The following is a 25,227-nucleotide window of genomic DNA, read 5'->3' on the forward strand; positions in this document are numbered from 1 at the left end:
AAAATATAGTTCATTATATACAAATCCACATTTCAAACTTTGTACAAAAATTATAAAAATTCAGCGAATTTTCATCAAAGTTTTACACTTTTTTAAATAATTTTTTCATATGGCTACAAAATACCGTTTATTTTTTGGAATTTTTTTTGTTGACGGTGTTGTTCATTTTTTCCATATAACAAATTTAACGTACTTTATGGAAAAAAATGAGTGACACCGCAACAAAAAAAATAAAAAATTTACAAAAATCAATGAAATTTGTAGCCACTTCAAACTTGCTCTTTCTAATACTATAATTGAATGGGCTATAAAACTGCACACGCAAAACTTTTCCAAAAATTCTTAAAAAACTAAAATTTTGCTGATTTTTTATAAGTGTTGCACAAAGTTTGAAGTGAGGATTTTAAGCAAGGCTGGCAAATCTAAGCAAAGGCTTGAAACGGCTAATTCGCATATATCCGGCATTTGGGGGTTTTGCATATATTTGACTTATGTGGTTATTTTTGCATATTTGACAACATTTCATACATTTTCGGGGAAAAACGATAGAAATGCGTGAAACAAGGCGAATTCATACATATGTTTTTATACTTCTGCTACCACCGTGTACGAATTCGCCTTGAGCACAAATATATATTCAAAAAACTTACCACCATACACTGTATGTATCAATTTGATTTTTTTGGAAATTTCTGACTTTATTGTTATATTGATAAAATTGATTGGCCTCAAGAAACTGCATACTTAGAATTTTTCTAGATAATAAGTTGAAAATGTGTAAGTGGTGATCTCCGAAATAGCTGCTATAACTTCTACCGCTTAGACTCTATTGCATTTTACATTTTTCCTAATAAAATAATTATGGTACAAAGCATGATAAAAAAAGGAAGGTAGAACCGCTGGGAGGAATTTTTCAAATTCTTGACGTTTGCAAGCAATTTAATTTTAAAACTCTACACTCAAACTCACACACACATTCTCATTTTCAATCTCAAACAACAAAAACTTTGAACAATTCCTTTTTTACCTCCCTTTTATTAGCCCGGGATGTAACTATTTAATATTGAGGTGCCTGAAAGATGCAGCGATTTATATTCTCAAGTTACATACCTGATGACAGTACGAATGGAAATTATAATGGCGAGGTTTTAGTTTTTTAAACTATAATTTTTATTTACGGTTTTACCTTACTATGTTCTTATCATGGTACAAAGATCAATAAAAATATTAAAATTTATTTTTTATCATTTGCGAGTCTTTTCAGAGTGATTTTTAGTAGTTTTTGTAAACATTTGTGAGCCTTTTTGAGGCGTATTTCTAATTATTTTAGATTTTTTTTCCGAGTCCATTTTCAGTCTATTTTCAAATCGTTTGCGCTGTGAAAAATTAAATAAGTAATAAATTAATTTATAATTAGGAAATCAGCATACTTTATTGAGTTCAAAAGAAGCGTTGATGAAATAACGATTGTGTTTTTTTTTTTTTATAAAATCCATTAGTACAGTTGAAAATATTTCCAAATTACTCTCCCGGATAAAAGTAATTGACACAATGTACGCAAGGTTTTTTATTCCATTTTATTTTCGCAAATTTTTATAAAAAAAAGATAGCTCATATTACAACAAAAACATAAAAATAAAATGTCTAAACTTTATAGAACTCAACTTTTGCAACTTTTTAAATAGATGTTCTAGACAGATTTTAAGTATGCAGTTTTGTAGCCCAATAAATTGTAGTACAATAAAGTGGAAATTCCAAGTTGCTAAAAAATCGTGGTTGTGTGTGGCAATTTTTTTCTGACAGTGTCTTCCATATAAAAAAATGGCGAACATATTTTGTATGGAAGATACTGTCAGAAAAAAATTGCCAAAAGTCGCGTTGAAAAGTTGGAAATTTGTTAAATTTTCGTGTGTTTTGCACAAAGTTTTGACATTTTATCACAATTATGTTTTTGTCGTAATATGAGCTATGTTTTTATAAAAAATTAATGCCAAGAAATTAGTTAGAAACTTTGCACGCATTATGAAAAGGTCTTTATGCCAATACTTTTGTTCGTATGTGTATAACAATTAAAAATATTAAAATTAAAAAATCTATTTTCGAATTGCGCGGGTTCTTCGCCGAGTATACTTGCAATGATCTTGTTCATTTTCGTTTTTCCAACCTGTCTGTAGCATGCACAAGGTGCTTTTGTAGCAGCACACCGTTTATTTCTATCTATGCTTTTGAATGTAAGATGGCAAATATCTTAGATGAAAAATATTATTATTAGGTCATACTATGTACTTATACAATATTAAAATTTTTTACACCAGGCACGCACTTCACACCACGACTTGACTGTTATTGTTAAAATTTGACAAAAAGGTATGAGAAATTATGCCGTTAGAAGCAAAGGCAGCTGAAACAAAAGTTTTTTTTTATAGCAAAGGAAACGATCTTATTTCAATCTCCAGCATGATCAATTTGCGATTGCCCTACATTTTATTTTTATATTTTCAATAAATAACTTTGAACTTGTTTTTAATCGCGGAAGCGATAAATCAGTTTTTGATCATCAAAGGTGATCGAAGAAGACTCGGTAAGGTGTTTTTATTAAAGGAATCTTCCAAATTCTAGGTGGGTATTGAGTAAAAAATAAAACCACACAACCAGTGGCTTATTTCATAAATTGGCAGTTACAATTTTGTTTATTTTTAACCCACTTCACAAAAAGAAGAAGATTATCAATTCGTCGGAATATTATTATTTTTTTTTATGTATGTTACCGCATAACTTTGGATAACGTTAACCGATTTCAATAATTCTTTTTTTTTTTAAAGAAAGGTGTTACCTAACAGGTGGTCCTATACTAATCTTAAATTTTTACATAAGAATTTATGTAAGTCGGGTTTTTTTTTAACCGACTTCCAAAAAGGAGGTTATTAGTTCGTCGGAATATTTTTTTATATTTTTATTTTTTTTATATTTTTTTATATTTTTTATTTTATTTTTTTTTAATTTTTTTATTTTTTTATTTCTTTTTATTTTTTTATTTTATTTTTTTTTTATTTTTTTTTTATTTTTTTTTATTTTTTTATTTATTTTGTTTTTATTTTGTTTTTATTTTATTTTAATTTTATTTTTTTTTTTATTTTAATTTTTTATGTATGTTTCCGCATAACTTTGGACCACGTCAACCGATTTCGATAATTCTTTTTGCAAGGTTCTGTCTCAGAGGTGGTCCCATACTAATCTGGTTTAGATCCGATCATTGGATCATGAAATATATATAGATATATATATATTTTTTAAGTCGGTTTTTGAAATCCGCGCAATTACCATATAAACAAATTTACAAAATTATCCTGTGAAAACTTTCCGAGGGTGCTATTGATTTTTGTCGCCATTTTCGCGACAATTTTGTCAGAGTGATAATTAGCACCCATTGTCGGCAATATTCCAGTATTATCACTGTCGCTTTCCAAAAATTGCCACAGTTGCATACAGGCGTCTTTGAAACAGAAAAAAGTCACCGACACCAAGCTCCTCGGCTCCATACGCCGCAGTTCATCTTGGACCTCCCGCTGTGAAATATTTAAAATAAAGGGTGTACGCAATTAAATTGCTAACAGTTAAAAAAACATGCTAATGTACACAAATGTATTTCAAGGGTCCTTATATTTACTAGGGAACACAAAAATATGCACAAAAAACTGAATTATATGATCATTAAAATGACTAAAATATTGATAAGTAATTTTTAGCAAAAAAAAAATTGACTTCAATTGTCATATAATATATATATATAATCCAATGATCGGATCTAAACCGGATTAGTATGGGACCACCTCTGAGACACTACCTTTCCGATGCAAAAAGAATTATCGAAATCGGTTGACGTGGTCCAAAGTTATGCGGTAACATACATAAAAAAAAATATATACATACATATATTCCGACGAACTGATAACCTCCTTTTTTGAAAGTCGGTTAAGAAAGAATACATTCTCCACATACTACGAAAAGACTTAGTATTTTTCTAAAGCACTAAATAAGGATGTAGTGATAACGTTGGAAATTCGTTTAAATTAAAAAAGAAAAATGACTAGGGTTAGAGGCGGGCCCGTCCCATATTTAGTACCGGCCCGGACGATAATGCAAGTTCATATTATTAACACCAGTAAAGTAATAAGTGTTTATAGTTAATTTTTTTGAAACCAGATTAAACTTGGCCATTATAAATGGATCAAAAGTTGGCTATTGTAGTAGACGACTACGAAATTCCCCCAACAACAAAATGCAAAACCGTGTATCAGCAAAATACAAAACCGCGTATGTGATGTTTTAGAAATTATTTTCTAGAGCGTAAAAACACTCATATTTAAAAATGGTTCTCTTTTTTATAAAGCAATCGCATTTCTGGCTAGTATATTTTAGGACGAATGGATAAGGATTGAGCCAGGAGCTTGTGTGAGCAAATCCAATTTTTGGCAGCCAATGTCAGTTACGCGGTTTTGCAGAATGACGATACGCGGTTTTGTACTTTAAACGACGATATACATATCGAGCCCACAAATGTGGATCACCATAGAATGCGATTCAGTTGAATCTGGTTCAAGGACACCGTGGGTGTGTCTAAATATCGAGTCGGTTTTGATGTGTTAGTGAAAATAAATATGTGTTAGTTACACGGACATGACTCTGGCATGACTCAACTGTGTGTAGTCGAAAGGCGAGTCAACACGTACACAGATGACTCGCGAATCAGACGCACCGTCTATAGCGCCTATTAGGCTGTACCATTTACAAACTCATATGATAGGTTAGTTTTCTTTAAAATTGACAAGACTGATTTTTGTAGTCTATTGTCTTTTTTGCATTGTTTAATCGGTCAATGGAGAGAACAATTCGTCAGCATTATAACAGTGTAGTTTTCATGTATTTAGTGCAAGTACTGAATATTTTATTAAATATTGAAGCAAAGCATATTTGAATGTCACGCCCGTCACAAAATACACTCAATAGTTATTTTTGAAGGAAAACAAATCTTGGACAGTGTAAAAAAGCTGACGAAAGTAACGCTAGGACACAGTCGAATATGTGCGAATTGCCTTTTAGTATTTATATGCTTTTATTTTCGAAAAAAAACAACGATTATATTGGTCACGCCCGTCACATGTTTTAATAAAATCGGCCAGGGACTACTACGATAACTAATCTGCTAATCTGAAATGTGTCATATGGGTGTTTCCATCGGAAGGTCTACCGCGACAAAAAAATAAAAATAAGTCTTATATCTAACGTATTTATGGGCCAATTTGTCTGCTTTTTAGATATATACTGCCTATGTAAGTAAATTTTTTTTTGTTAAAATGGTCTTGCTATGTGGCCCCAAGATCGATATATTTTGAAAACGCGTATTTATGGCCCGATTTGGTTCGAATTTGTCGTATGTAGTTGAAACATAATAAATCACAGATTTCCGTAAAATTTACCCTGAATTGACGCCACGTCACGTAACGATTCACACTTGGGGTTTTAAAAGAAATTTGAAACAAGTTGCATTGATTCAAAAAAACTTTAAAAACAACTAGAATTACTCGAAATCATATTAAAACACGTTTCGTGAAATGACAATTCACGAGTTTTACGATTTTGTAAGAAAAGAAAAAAATCAACATCTTTTTTTTATCACGTAACGACACTCTTTAATTGTTTATATTTAAGGACCATGCGGTTCGATTGTTAATTTTTTGGTTAAATATAGAGCTAATATACGTATGTGCTATACAAGGGTCTAAAAAAGTAAAAGAAAACAAATGTTTTTCCTTGTTTGTATTTCACTGAAGAGTACAACAGTCACGTATGTGACGTATGGAAATACCTATATTTGTATCGTGTTTGTGATCATCGATGATAAAGCTAATCATAAAGATATATTGTTCGAGCAATGGGAAAACTAAGCGATGCTGCTACAGATGCAAAGAAACCATTACTTCACTTGTCAGGTTAAAAAGAGTATCTCATACGGTTCGACAGGTAACAACCTCACGAAAACTGTGGTACTATTTAAAAATAAGGTACTTTACAATTACGTGTTTGTAAAATCCGATTTTCCGAGAAATAAAGTTAGTTTATTAGTCTAATAATGTGTATTCGCTTATTCGTGCTCAACTTGTCACACCCGTCACAGTTGAATTTGCAACATATAATATATAATTTCCAATAGAGATATACAACTTTGGCGTAAATGTTGAAAATGTTTATTTAAATATACAATGAACTATTTAAAACTATAAGCAGAAGACATAATTAGCAGAAAAACTCTGGTATAAGTAAGTATGTAACGGGTGATTTTTTTGAGGTTAGGATTTTCATGCATTAGTATTTGACAGATCACGTGGGATTTCAGACATGGTGTCAAAGAGAAAGATGCTCAGTATGCTTTGACATTTCATCATGAATAGACTTACTAACGAGCAACGCTTGCAAATCATTGAATTTTATTACCAAAATCAGTGTTCGGTTCGAAATGTGTTTCGCGCGTCCGATTTATGGTCTACATAATCGACCAAGTGAGCAAACAATTAATGCGATTGTGACCAAGTTTCGCACTCAGTTTACTTTATTGGACATTAAACCAACCACACGAATGCGTACAGAAGAGAATATTGCGTCTGTTTCTGAGAGTGTTGCTGAAGACCGTGAAATGTCGATTCGTCGCCGTTCGCAGCAATTGGGTTTGCGAAACACATTTCGAACCGAACACTGATTTTGGTAATAAAATTCAATGATTTGCAAGCGTTGCTCGTTAGTAAGTCTATTCATGATGAAATGTCAAAGCATACTGAGCATCTTTCTCTTTGACACCATGTCTGAAATCCCACGTGATCTGTCAAATACTAATGCATGAAAATCCTAACCTCAAAAAAATCACCCGTTAGTAGCTAATTACGACTGCGTACTCGTTACACCCGTCACAGTGACTAAAATTCATATAACTCGTTTGGATTGAATTGTTTTTGAAATTTTTTCTCGAGGCATTGTGTATACCTCGTAAACTTAACAGAAAATACAAGTTTTAAAAAATTTTTTATTATAGTTTAATGGCCTTATTCATAAAAAATAAAGTAGCTTTAAAAAAGGTTTATAAACTGAAAAATGTATGAAAACGACATTTTATAAAGCTCTTTAAACCTACTTTATTTTTTATGAATAAGGCCATAAGAATTTAGTCTTAAAATGTAAGTTGAAATGTCACACCCGTCACCGTGGAATGAGCCAAATATAAATGGGCGGATTTTTGAAATATTAGAAAGTTAAAGCACAGATATATGTATGTATGTCTTTAAAGCCGAATTCATGGTGTACCTTTTTTAAAAATGTGTCCATTCGCTTTGCAACTGCCGCCAAACACGCTTGTCAACCATTACCAGAAACTAACAGTGTTGCCAACTTGATGTCGTGTGCATTGCATTGTAATTATAGATACATTGCATTGTAGCACAGAATAAACAGTATACAGGAGACGCATGTCGATTATCGAACCAATTTGAATTTATGGCACGAGCGGTGAGGCAAGCAAAGCGCCGCTGCCTCTGTTACTTTAGCAGTATTTTCACTCGGCTGACGCTGTTAATTCCATCGTCGCTATGACGACAAGATGTTAACTAACTTCGGTTTCCATCACGATCAACGTTGCCGTTTTGAACAATTGTATAATTATTAATACTTTTTTTTTCTAAATTGTAATATCTGATACTTTTTTGTTCCCAAATGCCGTATTTTGATACTTTCGACTGGCAGAAATGAATGTTTGAAAACTATGAATAGTATTACTAGTCTAAAGGTAAATATATTTTTTTCTTGTTATTTAAAGTCTCACAAATTATATATAGATATTTATAAGTTTGATATGGTAACTCTTATAAGGGAAACAAAACCCAAAATTTCTTTGCTCACGCCGCTTTTATAGGGCCCCTAAACCACTTGCGCTTGCGTCGGTCGTTTGTGTGGTGTATGGGGTCGTTTGTACTAAATTGCACAGTTATTGCGCTAAAATAAAAATTATTTTAATATTTTGCTCATGCTTGTGTTATTCAAATACAAATTTGTATACCTATTATCCCTTCGAAATGAAGAAGTATTGAAAACGTGTTAAAATCTGCCGTTAATGTTTTTATTTACGACGTAATTCAGCGAACGACTGTCGATGCGAACGACTTACGACAACCAGCGTAGGGATGATTGTTCAAAAATTTGTGTTGCGTATGGCGACAACTGCGAAATTTTTAGTCTAGTTTTGATTTTGGTGGCCAGATCGTGCTGTAAAACATGGATAAAAGCGTAGAAAAAAAATATTTTTTTTTGTAATTTATTTTTTTCTTAAGTATTAAAGCTGAAGCTACCAAAATATACAACACACATTCATATTTCTTGGTTGGTGGTTGGCCCCTAGGCCCTATAAGTTTGTTTTTCATTATGCAAATAAGCAGATAGAAGCAAGAAATATAAATTTTTTATAACTATGGATTTAATTATAAAATTTTATTACTTATTAGTTTTTTGAATAATAGTTTAAAAAGAAAGTAGTTTCATTGTCACTTTTCGCGCGCTATATTAACTACATGACAATTAAGCAGATTGTGACATTTCCTCAAAAATCATTTTTTGTATTTAAATAATTTACAGAATTGAAAGAAAACTTTTCTTCGATTTGAGAAACAAAGAAAATTGAAGTTCATACATCTTTATATTTGCGAAATAAGCGACCAATGTTTTCTGTGAAATTAAAGACCGGTAGATATGCTGTCCACGCAAAAATTATTTATTATTAAATTTGTTTATTATACAGCCAATCATCTAAAATAATTTTGATGTGCTTTGCAAACGGTAGCCCAAGTAAGTCTTTATTTTCGGAGCTTCTTGATATCATAGAATTGTCTCTTATTTTATAGTTAAGGACGATTTTTATTAAGATATACGCAAATGCATTCCGATCCAGCTGAAGATTATAACAAAATGAAAGTTTACGAACAACAGAAAAAAGTTAAATGTCATATGCGAACATCAAAGAGTTAGCGAATTTAAAACAATTTGGAAAATAATTTATGCATAACATTCTGTAACCCATTAGCAACAATTTTCATCATTGAAACGAGTCGACATTCATAACTCACGTCGGCAAGTTGCAATGGCGATCCGAAAATTGTTGCTAAGAGTTTCGCGAACCAACTTATTTTGTATATAAAACTGACTGTAAAATATGACGAAAAAGTATTTAAAAATATTATAGACAAAAAAAAGTAAAGTCGGAATTTTAATACTCTCACCCCTTAGGATTGTTCTATACCGGCGAAATATATATAAAATATATTTTCAAATTTGAAATCAAAAAATATTTAGAGGTCGCTCAAGAGTCAAAATTTTCCATGTGTTTTATATGAAAAAAAAAACAACTTTTCGTGGAAATGGTATAGTTCTTGAAAATTAATATTTTTCGATCGGCTCGATTAATGTTTTGTTACATGTTACATGTTACATATGCAAATTTGTTTATTAGGTTTAAAATAAATCTTATATATAAAAACAATTGCACATTTTTGGTGTGACCTCATAACTTGAGAACGGCTTCACCGAATTCAACCAAATTTATGTGGCATATTCGATCTATCATGCAGATGGTTTATGCGAAGTTTGCGTGAATTCGGAAAAGGGGGCGTGGCACCACCCATACTAACTAAAATATAAAAATAAGTGAACGTTTTTGGTGTGACCATATAACTTGAGAACGGCTTCCCCGAATTCAACCAAATTTATGCGGCATATTCGGGCTATCGTGCAGATGGTTTACGTGAAGTTTGCTTGAATTCGGAAAAGGGGGCGTGGCGCCTCTATTTTATATATACAAATTAGTGAGTTAGCTTATAACTTGAGAACGGCTTCACCGAATTCAACCAAATTTATACAGCATATTCGGGCCATCAGGCAGATATTTTATGTGGAGTTTGCCCAAATTTGGAAAAGGGGGCGTGGCATATGTATCTGTACGTTTTTGGTGTGAGCTTATAACTTGAGAACGGCTTTATCGAATTCAACCAAATTTATACGGCATATTCAAGCTATTATGCAGATGGTTTGTGTTAAGTTTCCCCAAATTCGGTAAAGGGGGCGTGGCACCACCCATACTAACAAAAATTTTCATCTGGTATATCTCTTGAAATATTTCCATGGAGATAAATGTGCGGTATCGGAAAAGGGGGCGTGGCACCTCCCATCTTAAATAAAAAAAATAAGTGCACAAATTCTACCAAATTTAAACGGTATATTCGGACTATCATGCAGATCTGTTATGTGAAGTGTGCCCGAATTCGGTCCAGCGGTTCATGATATATGACAGTTTATGTCCGTCATATGAACCACGTATATGGTACAACAGCAGATACATGAAAAATCGAAAACATAGTGAAAAATTGTTGCTATGATGTGCTGTGTTTATTTTTTCTTCGGATAAATTAGGATCTATAATGTTGAGATCCCTGAGGCTGTATGCTGGCTTAATTCCAGTACTGAGCACGGACTCACACATTTTGGAATCTTCACTGATGGCTCCAGAACTGACTCTGGGTAAGGATCTGGAGTGTTTTTCGACGTTAATGGGGATAAGCTTCCGTCTTCCAGGCCGAGGTATTTGCAATGCTCAAAGCGCGATGGACTACGTGGTTGGAAATAGGCGGAGGAGTTTACTTGTCTGCAGTGATAGCCAAGCTGCACTTAAGGCATTGGCAAGCCCTCTATCTAAGTACTTCCAAACTATTTCGGCAATGCAAGTCTCGACTAAATTATGTTGGTGAACATAACGAGCTTGCTTTACTCTGGGTGCCAGGTCCCTCGGGAGTACCTGGTAATGAGAGATCGGATCATTTGGCCACGGTTGGTTTAGACCAGGCATTCCTCGATCCGCAACCAGTTGCAGCACTTCACACTTTGGCCATCGAGGCCACCACCAGAAACTGGGTGAATACTTCGCTAAGCAATGGCTGGGAGGCATCAAGGGATGCAGGTGAGCAAAACTCCTTTTGCCTTCAATCTAGAAAGGTCTATCTCGTTTTTTGCTCTCACTGAGCAGACGGGAGCGATATAAATGAACATGGTGCCATCAACACAAATAAACTATTTTACAAATACGCCACATGCAAATTCATGAGTGAGCCAAACATGTTATGGTGAAGATAATTTAAATAACGCTAGCTCTCGGAGTGCTCTTAAAAAATATAACTCCTCAGAACGAGAGAGTACTTCAATAACTTTACGAGCTCTGTTTCTAAAACTTGGAAGTGCGTAATCACATTATATTAATAAATAGAATACAATAAAATATTTTATTCTTATTTTTGCCACTCCGAATTTAGTTTTGGAACACACCCGCGATGTAAATTAAATCGTTGGATATAATCTTCACATTTTTTGACTAGCTTTGGGAATATGTTAGAAATGTTGCAGCAAGGGGTCCACCGAAACCAGTAAAGGTTTGAAAGTAATCTACGAGAAAAAAAGCTTGGGAACCTCTGCTGTAGTATATACTATACAGGAAATATAAGTTCGCGATAAGCGACCTCTAAATCTGAAAATTTGACAAGCGTCTTTTTTCACTGTCCCGAAAACATTTCACAGGGATTTTGAAAAAAAAGATATCAGATATTTTTGAACCAGTCTAATATACAGTGGCGCTCACGTAAATAGCACACATTTATTTTTTTACATTATCTACATCTAACATAAACCATATAAATAAGTCAAAGTTTAAAACTTTGTGCACGATTCAGGAAAATTTAACAAATCAAAAATATATTCATCCAAATTTTAAACTTTTTATGCAAAATTTTTTAGAAACTTATTAGGTATGCCCTTTGTAGCCAATTCAATTTTAGCATAATAGTGTGCAAGTTAGACAATTCTGAAAAATCCCTTTGATTTTTGAGAATTATAAATATATTTTTGGGCTAAGACTGCGTCTGCGTCTTTAACTGAAATTGTATAGATCTTTGATTTTCAAAGAATTTGAATGTTTTTTTCTGGGACGTAAATAATCGTTATTTTAATTTTTTTCTTGTATGAAGATGATTTGAAAGATTAAAATTTTCCAGCATATTTGTTTTTTTTTAAATTATTATTATAAAAGACCCTACACGCCATGGTCTCTAGGTATTTTATTTTTTCAAATTAACTGTTATATAAAAAGAAGAGTTTTAAACCATAGCTACACCGTTTTATTGATAAAATGTTTATTTACTCTAATTTCAGAGAAAATGAAGATGAAGCGAGAAAACAATGACGACGGGCCTCATACCGATAAGCGTAGTCGTCGCAATGATGATCAAATTCGTATCCTCATTCCGAGTAATGTAAGTATTCCATTAAGAATCAAATTGGAGGTGAATATAACTTGTAATGGGCATTTGTAATTCCAGATTGCTGGTGCGGTCATCGGTAAAGGAGGGCAGCATATTCAAAAAATGCGCACTCAGGTAAAGTATTTAAATAAATCTATTATTAATTCACTGGTTGCCAATTATTGAAAACTCCGTCGTCCATTTCCTCCTTCTGTCCCTTCCGTAACTTAAAGAAATGCCAGAATATCCAGTCTAGAAATACTCCTCTTTATTGCATTATCCCATCTCTTCAAATGATTGCGGTTTTTATAGCGAACTCTTCCGTTTAAACACTCAACCGAGTCCGCATCACGAACAGACAATAAAATTTAATGCTTTTAATATTCCAATTTCTTGTCTTTAGTATAAAATAAAAATTGCATAAATAATCACAAATGAAAAGCTAATTAACTTTGGAAATCTCGTTTATTGCTCTGGGCTCGCTAGAATCCTCGCTATAATCCTCCTCATAGACTGAAATGAAGAAAAAAAAATATTTTAATCATACTAAAAAAATTAGTTAACTTCTATTCATGCATTCCTTTTTATTGAATTTATTGGACTATACAGTCTAAAATGGCGTCTACTTTTAATTAACTATAAGATTAGGAGCTATATTTATTAATTATGAATTGTCAACTAAAAAATATTTTCTAAGTTTTTTATAAGCCAAATGCACTTAACCTCATAACTAAATGAACAATTTTTCTCTCTTTTCTCTTGTCCCACCATCTCGTTCTATGTAACTGTGTCGTACCAATTCGACTCGAAATGAAACTATTCGATTATAAAACACTTAAATCGAAAACGTTGAAATATAAACGTTGCCGTGACTGCCTGCTCGATCGCCCATCTACTGCCTGATTTGATATGCCCTGTACTGGTTTGGTCTCTGAAATGTGTTTATCAACGGCAAACCCAACAAAATCACAAACCGTAAATTAAAATAAAACTGAAACTGTACGAAATAAATGCCCATTCGTCTACCTGATTGCCCGCCTGCCGGCCTGCTCGTTAATTTGCTCGCCCGACTGCCCGCCCAACAACTGAACTGGCCCTGGTCTGATCTGAACACCAACACCACCACCACCACCAAACGACTGTTTGGTCAACACCGATGTGCCCGCGTAAAACGTGTAACAACAAATTTATCTAAACTCTTTAAACCAACGACTTATGTCAACTCTGGTATTCAAATCCATTTTGAATACCATTGTGTCAAATTGCATGTATTGCTGATTGTGTCTGTCATTGAAATAAAAAAATCCGTTGGAAACAAACGAATATAAAAACTATTCCATGAAATATATTTCATCTGCGTACCGCCTCACAAAAATGTGAATATAATTCTCGTGGTGAATTATAATTAAAACCAAAACACATTTCTGTAAATATGTAAAACACAAATTGACCAACAAAATAACTTAACTGATTGTATCGCTAAACCATCACCACTATTATACGCCATCAATCAATCAACCTGACCAAATGTTAACTATAAACCTAATACTGTGCCAACCAATCAATGCAAATGCAGTACAAAGCCACTGTATCTGTCGACGACTCCCAAGGCCCCGAACGGTAATCTCTCAACCATTACAATATCTAAGACTATTTTTTTTATCTAAATAGAATGATTATTTAATATCACAATATTCAATATAGTACTATAATAGACCTATGCTAGATATATGTTTGTTGAGCTTTTTGGTTGTCCTTTCTAAAATTTCGTATTTCGTAATTCGTTATTCCTATTCGTACATCTGCATTTCGAGTTTTTAACATAACTTGCATTATAATTGGTTTTAATTTTAGGCGTACTATTGCCTATTTTTATAGATTTTTTAAAGGTCGCGACCTGTCGATTTAGGTCAGAAAATACGGTTTCGTAGATCCATGAGTTTTTGAATGACTATATTTGATTCGATTTCAAAGATCGAATATGATCTGACAAGAGGATATATAAGCCTTTAAAATGGTATATAATAATCTATTGCCGGACTTGGCTTGTTGGAATTTTTTGTCGGGTAAAAAAAAAATAAAAAATTTGAATAAATGTTGATGAATTCCTTAGTCATACTGCTATAAAAATTTGAAAGTCCGGTACACAAACAATACAAGTTCAAGGCCGTATTTAAGAAAAGTCGCCTAATTTCGACAATTTTTATGCGATTGCAATAAATGAGCTATCAGTTCATTTGAAAATAGATTTAAATTTAGATAGTACTACATATTTTGAAATTGTGGAAATTAGCGATGGTCAACATTTAAAAAATTAAGCGAAATATGGTTTTATTTTATTTTACCCGATAAAAAATCCCAACAAGCCAAGTCCGGCAATAGATTATTATATACCATTTTAAGGGCTTATATATCCTCTTGTCAGATCATATTCGATCTTTGAAATCGAATCAAAAATAGCCATTCAAAAACTCATAAATATACAAAATCGTGTTTTCTGACCTAAATCGACAGGTCGCGACCTCTAAATGACCTTTAAAAAATAGGCGATAATATTTCTCATAAAACCGAATAAAATTAGGGGGTAGGGTCTTGAGATTTCCAAAAAAAAAGCATTCTCGATGGGCACCCTAATATATACATAAAACTTAAGTTATACATACATACCTACATTCGTACATAATAATATATATATATGTGCCGCACCACGCTGAAGAACTCTCGAAACATAGCTCTGTCTGGGTAATCCCCATTAAAAAATATCCAATAACTGCCAATAACGCAATTCCTTAGAGTAAGCAAAGATTTGCTCTCAGTGAGAGAAATATGCAAAAAAGTACACAGACGCTTACTTTTCTAGTAGTTAATAATAATAATAGATTGGCGCTTACACATATGTTAGTTTTTGGCCGAGCTTCTCCTCCAACTTGTGGCGTGCGCCTTAATATTGTCACACAAAGCGGAGGGATCTACAGTTTTACGCCGACTCCGAACGGCGATTGTATTTTTATGAGAAGCTGTTTTCATGGCAGAAATACACTCGGAGGTTTGCCATTGCCTGCCGAGGGACGACCGCTGTTAAGAAAAACCTTTTTCTAAATTTTTTCCAATGTTGCTTTGACCAGGCCTTGAACCCAGGTGCTGGTGAGTGAAAGCGCGCACTGCTTACCGCTACACCACAGCGGCCGGGTTAGTAGTTACTAGTTTTAATTTTTGTTTATCAAATCGTTAAATTTTGGCAGTTTTAACTATTCAATTCCAAAAATGTATTCCGTTCCATGTGTAAAATACAAGAAGCAGCGTGTAAACAGTTGTTTTTCTTACTGGCAAATTGTTACGAGTAAAAATGTATCCAGTTTAAACTTGCAATTTCCTCTCAGCATCAACTGTCATTTCCGCTCTCTCCATTTCCCCTAATTTGAAAGTTTTTGCGTTCGCAGACGCCAACAGATGATAACTTGTAACAATTGTTACGAACTATCATAAACTTGTACGTACCCAGACCGAGCTATAATTCCGTAAAATTCAGGCCTCCACCCACTTGCATTATAAAATTTAGGCATTACTATAGATACATACATATGTATTTCCAATATGCTAATCGTAACGCCTTCTAATGTTGTGAAATTTTTTGTTTGTTTGCATACTAGAATTCAAGGGGAGAATGTACAAGATTTGATAATGGATAAATTCAAATTTGCAAAATAAATTAGTATTGTTATCGAATCCTTAATCACTTCATACAATTTTTTAACCGAATAACATTATTATGAAAATATTTTCATTATTAAATTATTTATTTTCCACAGCTAACCTTTAAAGCCAAATAAATCCAAAAGTGATTTAAAAGATGAAAAGCTTTGATATCCCATTCAAAACACTTTTTTGTGTAATTCGACGTCTTATGCTTGCTTACACATACATACATATACACATATATACATGCGTATTCCAAAGAATAAAATTCGAAATCAAATACAAATGAAGACTAAATGTACCAACCGATTTTGAACACTTACTATTTATGAGAAGAATTCAGCAACGTAAAAAGTTTGGTTTTCAGCGCCCCCGTAAAAACAGCTAAATACTATATGACTTCCGAGTTGATAAATTGATATTAACCTTTAACTACGGAGGTGAATTTTTGGACATAGTCTGTGACCTGGTGGTAAATTTTACCCCTTCGAATTTAAGTTAGAAATTTGAATACAAATTGGCCATTTTATAATTATTTTTTCTTTTAAACTAAGCTACTAGATTTTTAAGTTAAAATAAATACAAAATTTTATTTTTTCTTTTAAAATCAACAAAAGTCCCACTTTATTTCACCAAGCTTTTATTATTCACAAGAACGAAAGCATCACATAGAAAACTTATAAAAAAAGTGTAAAATAAAAATTAATCTAAAGCTTAAGGGGCATGTTTTCACAGCCAAATATATATATTTAAAGAAATAAAAGAGATCATATTAAAAAAATGTTATTGTAAAAAATACAGGTCAACATTCCATGAAAGAAAAAGTTGCATAAACGTTGAGGAGTGGCAATTTTTACACCAGCATCAGCATTTCTCCGCCCACGCTACACCTTCCACAGCAAAAATATAACTGATCAATAACGACAATGAAATGAGAAGATACTGAGAAAATCAAGTTGCTGGAGCGCAACATAGGAGAGTAATTAAAAAAAATTTAAAGGGGGGTAAATTTTACCACCACCTCCACAGTTAAAGGTTAAGTTATGACATTTTTGGCCATAAACAACAATTTTCGAAAGTATTTTAATGAAATTAATTGTTCAGTACAAGGTGCCGTTTTCTAATTTTTATATTTTACATCATATAATAATTTTGTTTAGTGTGAAACAAAGTGTTTTGGGGAATAATGGGGTTACATTCTTGGCAATAAATAAGTCTGGGCCATTTCAGTTTCGTAGATCGACTGCCCATGGAAACGTTCGAATGCTTTTATTACCATCATAATGGCTACAATACGTAAAAATTTACAATTAAATAAAAAAGTTACAAGGAGAAATTGGTTTTGTCTGTTTTTACACGGTGCCGAGAAAAAACATGTTCATATTGCTGCCACTTTTATAGTTCTTGTCGAAAGTAGATTGAAACAAATTGATTTTACTTTTTCGATACGTATACTGCCCATATATGTATATTAGAGTGGTTCATAAAAACTTTGCTTTTGGAAATTCATAAACGCTACATCAGAATATTGTTATTTGTGATAAAAAAAAGAGACACGTATTTCTTTATTTTGAAAAAAAAGTTTTTTTAGAGGTACCGCTGGACGGTTGTTTTATAAAAACGCTGGTGTTTTAATTAATGATCAGATTATCAAAACTCAAAATGACCGCCAAGAGTTTCAAACAAATATTTTTTTTAAAGTTGGTCGCCTTTTTGGATCCACCATTTTGAATTTTGAAAAACTGACATCAGATTCATAATCAGCAAGCTCAGAAACCCACTGGAAACGAGTTTCAACCCTTGACAATGCTTAATACGTTCAGTATTAACGTTTTGATATTGGATCCGCCATTTTGAATTTAAAAAAATTTACTTCAGATTCGTAATCTGCGACCAAAAAAACTCGAGTGCCGGGTTTCGAACAAATCCAGTAATTTTTATGAATTTCCAAAAAAAAAATTTTTAACCACTCTAATATAATATATGTATATCGTCGTTTAAAGTACAAAACCGCGTTACGTCATTCTGCAAAACCGCGTAACTAACATTGGCTGCCAAAAATTGGATTTGCGCACACAAACTCTTGGCCTAATCCTTATCCGTTCGTCCTAAAATATGCTAGCCAGAAATGCGATTGCTTGATAAAAAAGAGAACAATTTTGAACCATTTTTACTCTCTAGAAAATAATTTATGCAGCCTCACACACGCGGTTTTGCATTATCTTGATACGCGGTTTTGCATTTTGTTGATACGCGGTTTTGTACTTTAAACGACGATATAGTATGTATGTATATAAAGCTAATTTGAGGCAAGCATGTAAAAGAGTCAATAAAAAAGTCTTAGCATCCGCGCCCTTACACACACACACACACACCTTTTGATGCTTCCTTAAATGCTATCTACCTTTAAAATGTTAACATCTTATTGAGTAAATTGTTTTTATATAACTAAATCATTTTATGTACTCATTCCATCTAACTTATTTTGGAAAATGATCGAAAACCCTGTTCGAAAACATATAGTGCTTGTGAAATTTACTAACCGCTTACAAATATAACAGACTTTTTGTTAATATTAACCCAGTGTCGATAGTTGAATTTAGTAGAAGTTTGTGTCAGATTACCAATGACTATGAATGAACACATGATGTTTATATTCAGCGATTGTTTGAAAAGTAATGGCACTCTTACCCAACTCCGGGCAGTCTTGTCGAAAGTGGACTCCTGAAAGGCGCGCGACTTTTATAGAAATGAAACCTTATTATGATAAAATTAAATATACTTTATAATAAAATGTTATCGTTTTTCTGGTTTACTAACAGCACCATTTTGATATCATCGGATCTGGAGTCAACATTGCAGATTGTATCCGAAATGCTGAAATACTTCGAAGAGGTATGAAGAGAGCAATGATTTATTAGATACAATTTGACTAATTTGAATATATTTATTGTAGCGCGATGATGAGGTTGATGTACGCCTGCTGATTCATCAGAGTCTCGCTGGATGCGTTATTGGCAAAGGAGGGCAAAAAATTAAGGAAATAAGAGATGTAAGTACAAACAATTTAAGTGCTCACCATATGATCATTTTCCATTATCGTTCCATGGATAATGAATTAGCTTTACATTCTAGATAAATACAGTGACTCAAGCAAGTGACCGTGCGTTGATTTTTTTTTGATATTCACAATGTTTTTCAAGTGAAGTTTTTTGTTGTTATTTGTCTATCCAATCCAAGCTTTAACCAAAACCATATATAATTATAGAATAAATTTCAACAAATCTTCATCAAAATTGCAAACTGTTTAGTCTAATGAAATGCAAGTTTCAAGCGGCTAAAAAAACGCGTTGATTTTTAATAATTTTGTTTGCGGACGGATTTTTGCACTATCTCACATTTGAGAAAAATGCTTTGCTAATTGCTATCGTTAAGAAAAGCAGAAAATTACATTCGCTCAAGAGAAACTAAACATTTTTATACGATTATCACCTCTGTATGCGTATTTCCGTTAGCTTCGCTTCAGTCCCTGAGATGGGCTCTTTATGTAATTGTTTAATTAAGTATTATTTTATATATATGTCCTGGAATGTTGTTGTTGTTGTAGCAGCATACAAGTTCCCCAAAGAGTTTTTGGGGAAGTGTTGCTGGAGTGACAGTCTTTGGCCAAATATAAATCTGGGTCGTTCCGGTTACGTAGACCCGGAATCGGAGAACTCACTTAAAAATACTACTTCCTTTGTTACTTATTTGATGCTACTTTTATTTAGTCTTAAGTAATTTTTGCCGTTTTAGTTAGTTATATATATGTTGTTATGAATATTTTGTTGCGCTATAAAAGATCGTATTGTGCTAATGATTTGATTAATAAAGGAAATGCATCCTATGAAAATTTTCATTTCGCGTCAATACCTTTGTAATAGTTCTTCCTCAATTAGAGATATTAGTTTTGCTTAAATAATATTGCAGGTAAATAAAAACGAAGACCCTATAAAACAAATGGAAGAGAAATATAGATAATATAGCTCAGTAATTGGATGGTACATAAAGACAATTGACAGTATGATAAAAGATTTAATTCATATAATTTGCTTTGTGCAATAGAAGACGTTTCGTAAAGTAGTTAGTGGTCAATGGAAATTTAAATCAGATTTCAGGTTACTATTCAAAACACCGGTAATTAGATTTCGCAGGTGAATGAAAACGGACTATAAGTTTGGTCATATCTACGGTTGTTGTTGTTGTTGTAGCAGCATACAAGTTCCCCAAAGGGTTTTTGGGGAGTGTTGCTGGAGTAACAGTCCTTGACCAGATATAAATCTGGGTCGTTCCGGTTACGTAGACCCGACTGTCGTGGGAACGGATTGAAATGGGACTAGTGTATAGCTTTTTCCACTTCAGCATTCGCTCATAACGGGGACTCTTGTCGAAAACTTGTTATCAAAGTAGGCAGGAAAAATGTGTAAGAAGGACCCAGAGAGCGTTAGGAGCTTTGCAGTGGTTGGAGGGAAAGGCCACCGTGATAAGCGCCCTTTACATTTTTCTTTTGGACGTATTTTTGCCAGCGTTAGTCACCATACTGTAACTCCGAAGATAAAAATGGGCCTTAATCAACTGTGACAGCTGATGCATTATGCAAGCCCCATATTTTATCTTTAGCATTTTTTAACCGACTTCACATAAAGGAGAAGGTTAACAATTCGTCGGAATATTTTTTTTATGTATTAGTAGGAGATCCGACAAAGGCAAGACCTTCATCCATCTGTTTAGTGGATGAAATCTACTTTGTAAGAAATTTAACGTGTTAGGAAATATTTCGGGAGTGCGTTGGCTGAAAAAATCCTGGTCAGGATATTTTTAATTAAATATTAAAAAATTATTATAATTTTTTAAATTTTGCACTCATTTGTTTAAAGAACAAATTATTTATATACCAACCAATTATGCTTTCAATTCTATAGAATGTGTTAAACAGATGAGTGAAAATTACTAATATTACCTACCTGTTCATACCTGCCAACCCGATAGGTAGGCCAAAAAAAAAATAGACAATCCAACGTTTTCACGTTTTACAGGCTTAATACTTTCGATTGGTATATAATTTGTTCATTAAAAAAATGATTATAGAATTAAAGAAATAAAAATATATTTTGAATATTTGATTAAAAATATCCTGGCCAGGATTTTTTTCTGCAAACCCACTCGTAAAATATTTATTAACACGTTAAATTACATAAAAAAACGATCATCCATATTAAACAGATGGGTGAAGGTCGTGCCTTTGTCGGATATGTTACCGCATAACTTTGGACCACGTCAATGAATTTTGATAACTCTTTTTTTTATCAGAAAGCTCCGTGGTGGTGCCATACTAATTTGGCTTACTCCTCCGTCCGTTGTGTTTTTTGCTTAAAAATTACTTGTTAATAGACCGATTCCGGTTAACCTCGTAAAATATGAAAACATTCAAAATGGTCACCGTAGTCATATCGCGTATACATATGCGAATAACTCAGTGAGAGGACAGGACCAGGATGAATGTATTTGCATACAAATTTATTAAAGCAAAAATGTTTTGGGTAGGCGTCGGGGCCAATGATAACCATCAGTTACCACCTCTGCATGGTTGTAAGTCATGCAGAGTCCTTAGCACCGGTTATTTATTTAAGTTAGAAAATTGGGTAGGCGCTGTGGCCAATGGTAGCTCTTGTACAACCTCTGTATGCCAAAGGCAATACAGAGCCCAGTGATGAAATTGATGGTACAATTGTACTTTTTTGATACATTTTGGATCCCAAAAGTACATTGGTCTACATCGACATTTTTGATACAATTTTTTCAAAATACAGCTTTACGACAAATTATGTAGAAATACGACTTGTGGATAAAAATGCAGTCATCTTTTTCCTACTTTATACAGGTAAATGCATGGTGTTTATTAAAAACGAAAGACTTTTTAAAATCATCAAAAAGTTGTTGCTATAATATAAGCAACTTTTCTTTGTGTTACTCGCACTTAATAAACATACTTGGATGGTTTTGTTGATTAACTTGAATTATTGGGTGTAATGGAACCTTTTTAAACTATGCATATGTACAAGTACATATAATGTTACGCATCCAAGTCCACGGACGAAACTTTTCCAGATTTTTGGTGCAGTACACACTGACCCAACCAATAAAAAGGTATTTAATATTAACGAGTAAGGCTTAATATTTCCGGAAAGTCACCCAGTTTTTTTTATATTGCTTCAGGGGTTTCAATGATTTCCTTGATTTTATATTTTCGTGAAATTAGACTTTTAGAAAAAAAGTGAAATATTTCTAGAAGGTCACTTTTAGGTGGAAAAGGATTTTTTATTTAATTCGCTTGTTTCTCCAAAAGTGTTCAAATGGCACATATGGGAACTTGTTGCTGAAGAAAGATTAAACAAAAAACCAGCCTCCCGAGAAAAACGTCACGTTAATGTCTTAAAGGAGGCGGAAAAAACCTCCAACATTGGCTTATGTGATAAATGAGTTTAAAAGTAATATGCAAATGTTACATTCTGAAAAATATTTTACAAAAATGCAAAAATAAGCCCAAAAATTAATTTTTGAGGAGCCTGAAAGCAGTTTCGTATTCGCGTCAGTAAACGATTTTAGAGGACAAGATTATCAATCTTAAAAAAAATATATAAAATACCTGCCATGAACACTTTGTTTGGAAATTACCCATATACATATGTCTGTCCGGTCTTTTAAATTTTGGTACTTTTTCGGCTGATTTAGTACATTCTTTTTGTCCATTTGGTACAAAAATTACCAAACTCATTTATCATCCCTGACACAGCCCCGTGAGACAACTCCGAGAGAGTTGTGATGCATCAAGCAAGTTTGTTGAGTATGATTTGGAGTGCCAGCAATTAACTACTTTAGTAGGTTTTGTTCTGCGGCAGTTGAGAAGTGCATTAAAAAATGCATACCCAATGAAAACGAACGAATTATTTTTAAGCACAAGTGCGTGTGTTTATTCGCTGCACTTGGTTTTGGGCGGGAGTGCAATATACAAGTGCGTGTGTGTGTTCGCTGTGTGTTCGCTGAAACAATATGTATGTGTGTTTATAATTTATATGTTTATTTCATTAATCAATTTTCATTAATTTTACCGCATGTTTTCGTGCAGAACATTGGTGTAAAATTTTTAGTTTTTCTTTCGATTAAAGTACATACAGTGCGTGCTTCGCCATATTATGAGAACTTTTAATTACATGGCATGTACGGGTATACTGCCCACTTTTTTTTTATCCTGCCCTTAGTGTATATTTGCCTCAATGTAATAAACCAAAAATACAGAGATGATCATTCAACTATGTATGTATGCATATACATACACAGCTGCGACCACTAAAATAGTAGTGTGCACTTACGGTTAACATTTTCTAAAATTACTAGAAAACGAAGATAATAGTTGCTTTCATTTTATTGGAAAACTGAAGGACAATTTCATATCCAAATGTAGGATCAAAAGAGTTTTATTTAAATAAACACTAAAAAAATTAATTTACGTAAGATGTATTTTCATGGAAATTTCTGCGAGCAGCAAAATAGTAGTATATAATAAAAACCTAAATTTGTGTGGCATTTCTCTTCGGCGAATGGAATCATAACATCCTTCGTTTTTTTACGTTACTCTGGTCCATCATAATTTTTATTCAATATGTTGGCCCCACACCATGATATGAGAAACATCCCCATACCATAATACTGGATCCTCTTGCAGTGTACCTTGCATGAAGTTCCATATTCGGGGGGCGTCTTACGAACTGCCGGAAGCCTTTACCACCGTATAAATTAATTTTTGTCTCTAAACTAAAGAGACGCTGATATGTGTGTAACTTTGTCTCTTCTTCTTTAGTTTTTAGCTTAAGTAGCTTACGCGAAATGCGTATTCCTGCAACTTATAATTCAACGTTCACGTTCGACATTTTGCTGAAAATGAACTGAGGCCTTGAGGGCCAGAGTAGTTTAGGTGTACCTTAAAATGCGTTACTAGAATCGAATCGGTAATAGCCCGAGGCACGCCCTTTTAGTTTTCTACTACTATATGCTATATGCACGTATGCATCATCACGCACGCGCAATGAACTTTTTAGTAAAAGATCACATTTATTTTTTATAGATTCTTTCTGATATTCCAAAATATTTGTTTTTTATGTAGATAGGCTCCTCGGTCTTGACATTATCCATTGGTCTGATGTGTACTAGACATATATTTAATACTTCTATTTTGGCAGTAACCTACCTGCGCAATGTGTTTGGATTCAGCAATAAAAAAGAGATAGTTTCGAGCCAAATGTACGTTTTGCGCATGCGTAGGTTTTCCATGTATTAGTATCGGTGAATATATGTGACAAATTCATTCAAGCGAATTTGACGTATCTCAGTAGCGTTTGAAAATAAATTTGAAGGGGACTATTTTTATCTGGGGTGGTTATGCCCCTTTGTTGACGATGTTTACTTATACAAACTGAAACTTCATGAAGAAGTATTAAAATTTTATTTTAAAGCTACCTGAAAATTAAAAAAAAACTGATTTGGAAATTTTTAAAATGATTAGCAATTTTTAATTTTTTGAATGTTTAACTCAAACATATATCTCCATTTTTCACCGAGTAAAAATTTACTCACTATTCAGTTAAAAAGGAATAAATAACTATATTGACTCTCGAAATTGTAGTGATATTAACATAATATTCGCAATTTTGTAAATTTTAAATTTTTTTCGCAATTTTTTTTATTATCAACTATAAACTATAATATAGAGCTCATTATCTACTAAAGGCCAGCGCAAGTGTATTTGCCGCTTTTCGTTCAATAAGTACTCTTTGCATTGTACACTACTCACAACGCATTGTTACTCTTTTTCCGCATAAATACACTACTTGGCGTTGAGAGAGTAAATACTTGATGTACTTGCTATTACTTGCGTATTTAATTTCAATTCTGGTTGTTAGCCTACTAGTTGATATCGTTTGCGGCGCTGGTGAGCGAAATTGAGAGTAAAAATAGAATATGGTAATTGACGATGTAACGAAATGTTTACGGCCTTATAAAAAAATAACGTAGATTTAAACAGTTGTGTAATGTGACATTTTCATAAAACTTTTGTATGTAA

At 33.0% G+C, this 25,227-nt stretch overlaps 1 protein-coding gene across 3 annotated transcripts in view; it reads left to right on the top strand.

The window, feature by feature from the left end:
- LOC118742352 (heterogeneous nuclear ribonucleoprotein K) overlaps positions 1 to 25,227 on the top strand; it is a 98,152-nt gene that overhangs the window by 37,200 nt on the left and 35,725 nt on the right. For 2 of the 3 annotated variants that reach the window (XM_036474356.1, XM_036474357.1), the window contains exons 2-6: positions 12,286 to 12,386; positions 12,453 to 12,509; positions 13,951 to 13,994; positions 18,893 to 18,965; positions 19,027 to 19,122. In XM_036474356.1, coding sequence (XP_036330249.1) covers positions 12,291 to 12,386; positions 12,453 to 12,509; positions 13,951 to 13,994; positions 18,893 to 18,965; positions 19,027 to 19,122 — 366 coding nt within the window. In that variant the 5' untranslated portion in view covers positions 12,286 to 12,290. The remainder of the gene's footprint in view (positions 1 to 12,285; positions 12,387 to 12,452; positions 12,510 to 13,950; positions 13,995 to 18,892; positions 18,966 to 19,026; positions 19,123 to 25,227) is intronic. The other variant, XM_036474358.1, reaches the window with a different exon arrangement.

Source organism: Rhagoletis pomonella, unplaced genomic scaffold (genome assembly GCF_013731165.1).
Source record: "Rhagoletis pomonella isolate Grant_MI unplaced genomic scaffold, Rhpom_1.0 Rhpom_scaffold_00007, whole genome shotgun sequence".
Classification (NCBI taxonomy): Eukaryota; Metazoa; Arthropoda; class Insecta; order Diptera; family Tephritidae; genus Rhagoletis; species Rhagoletis pomonella.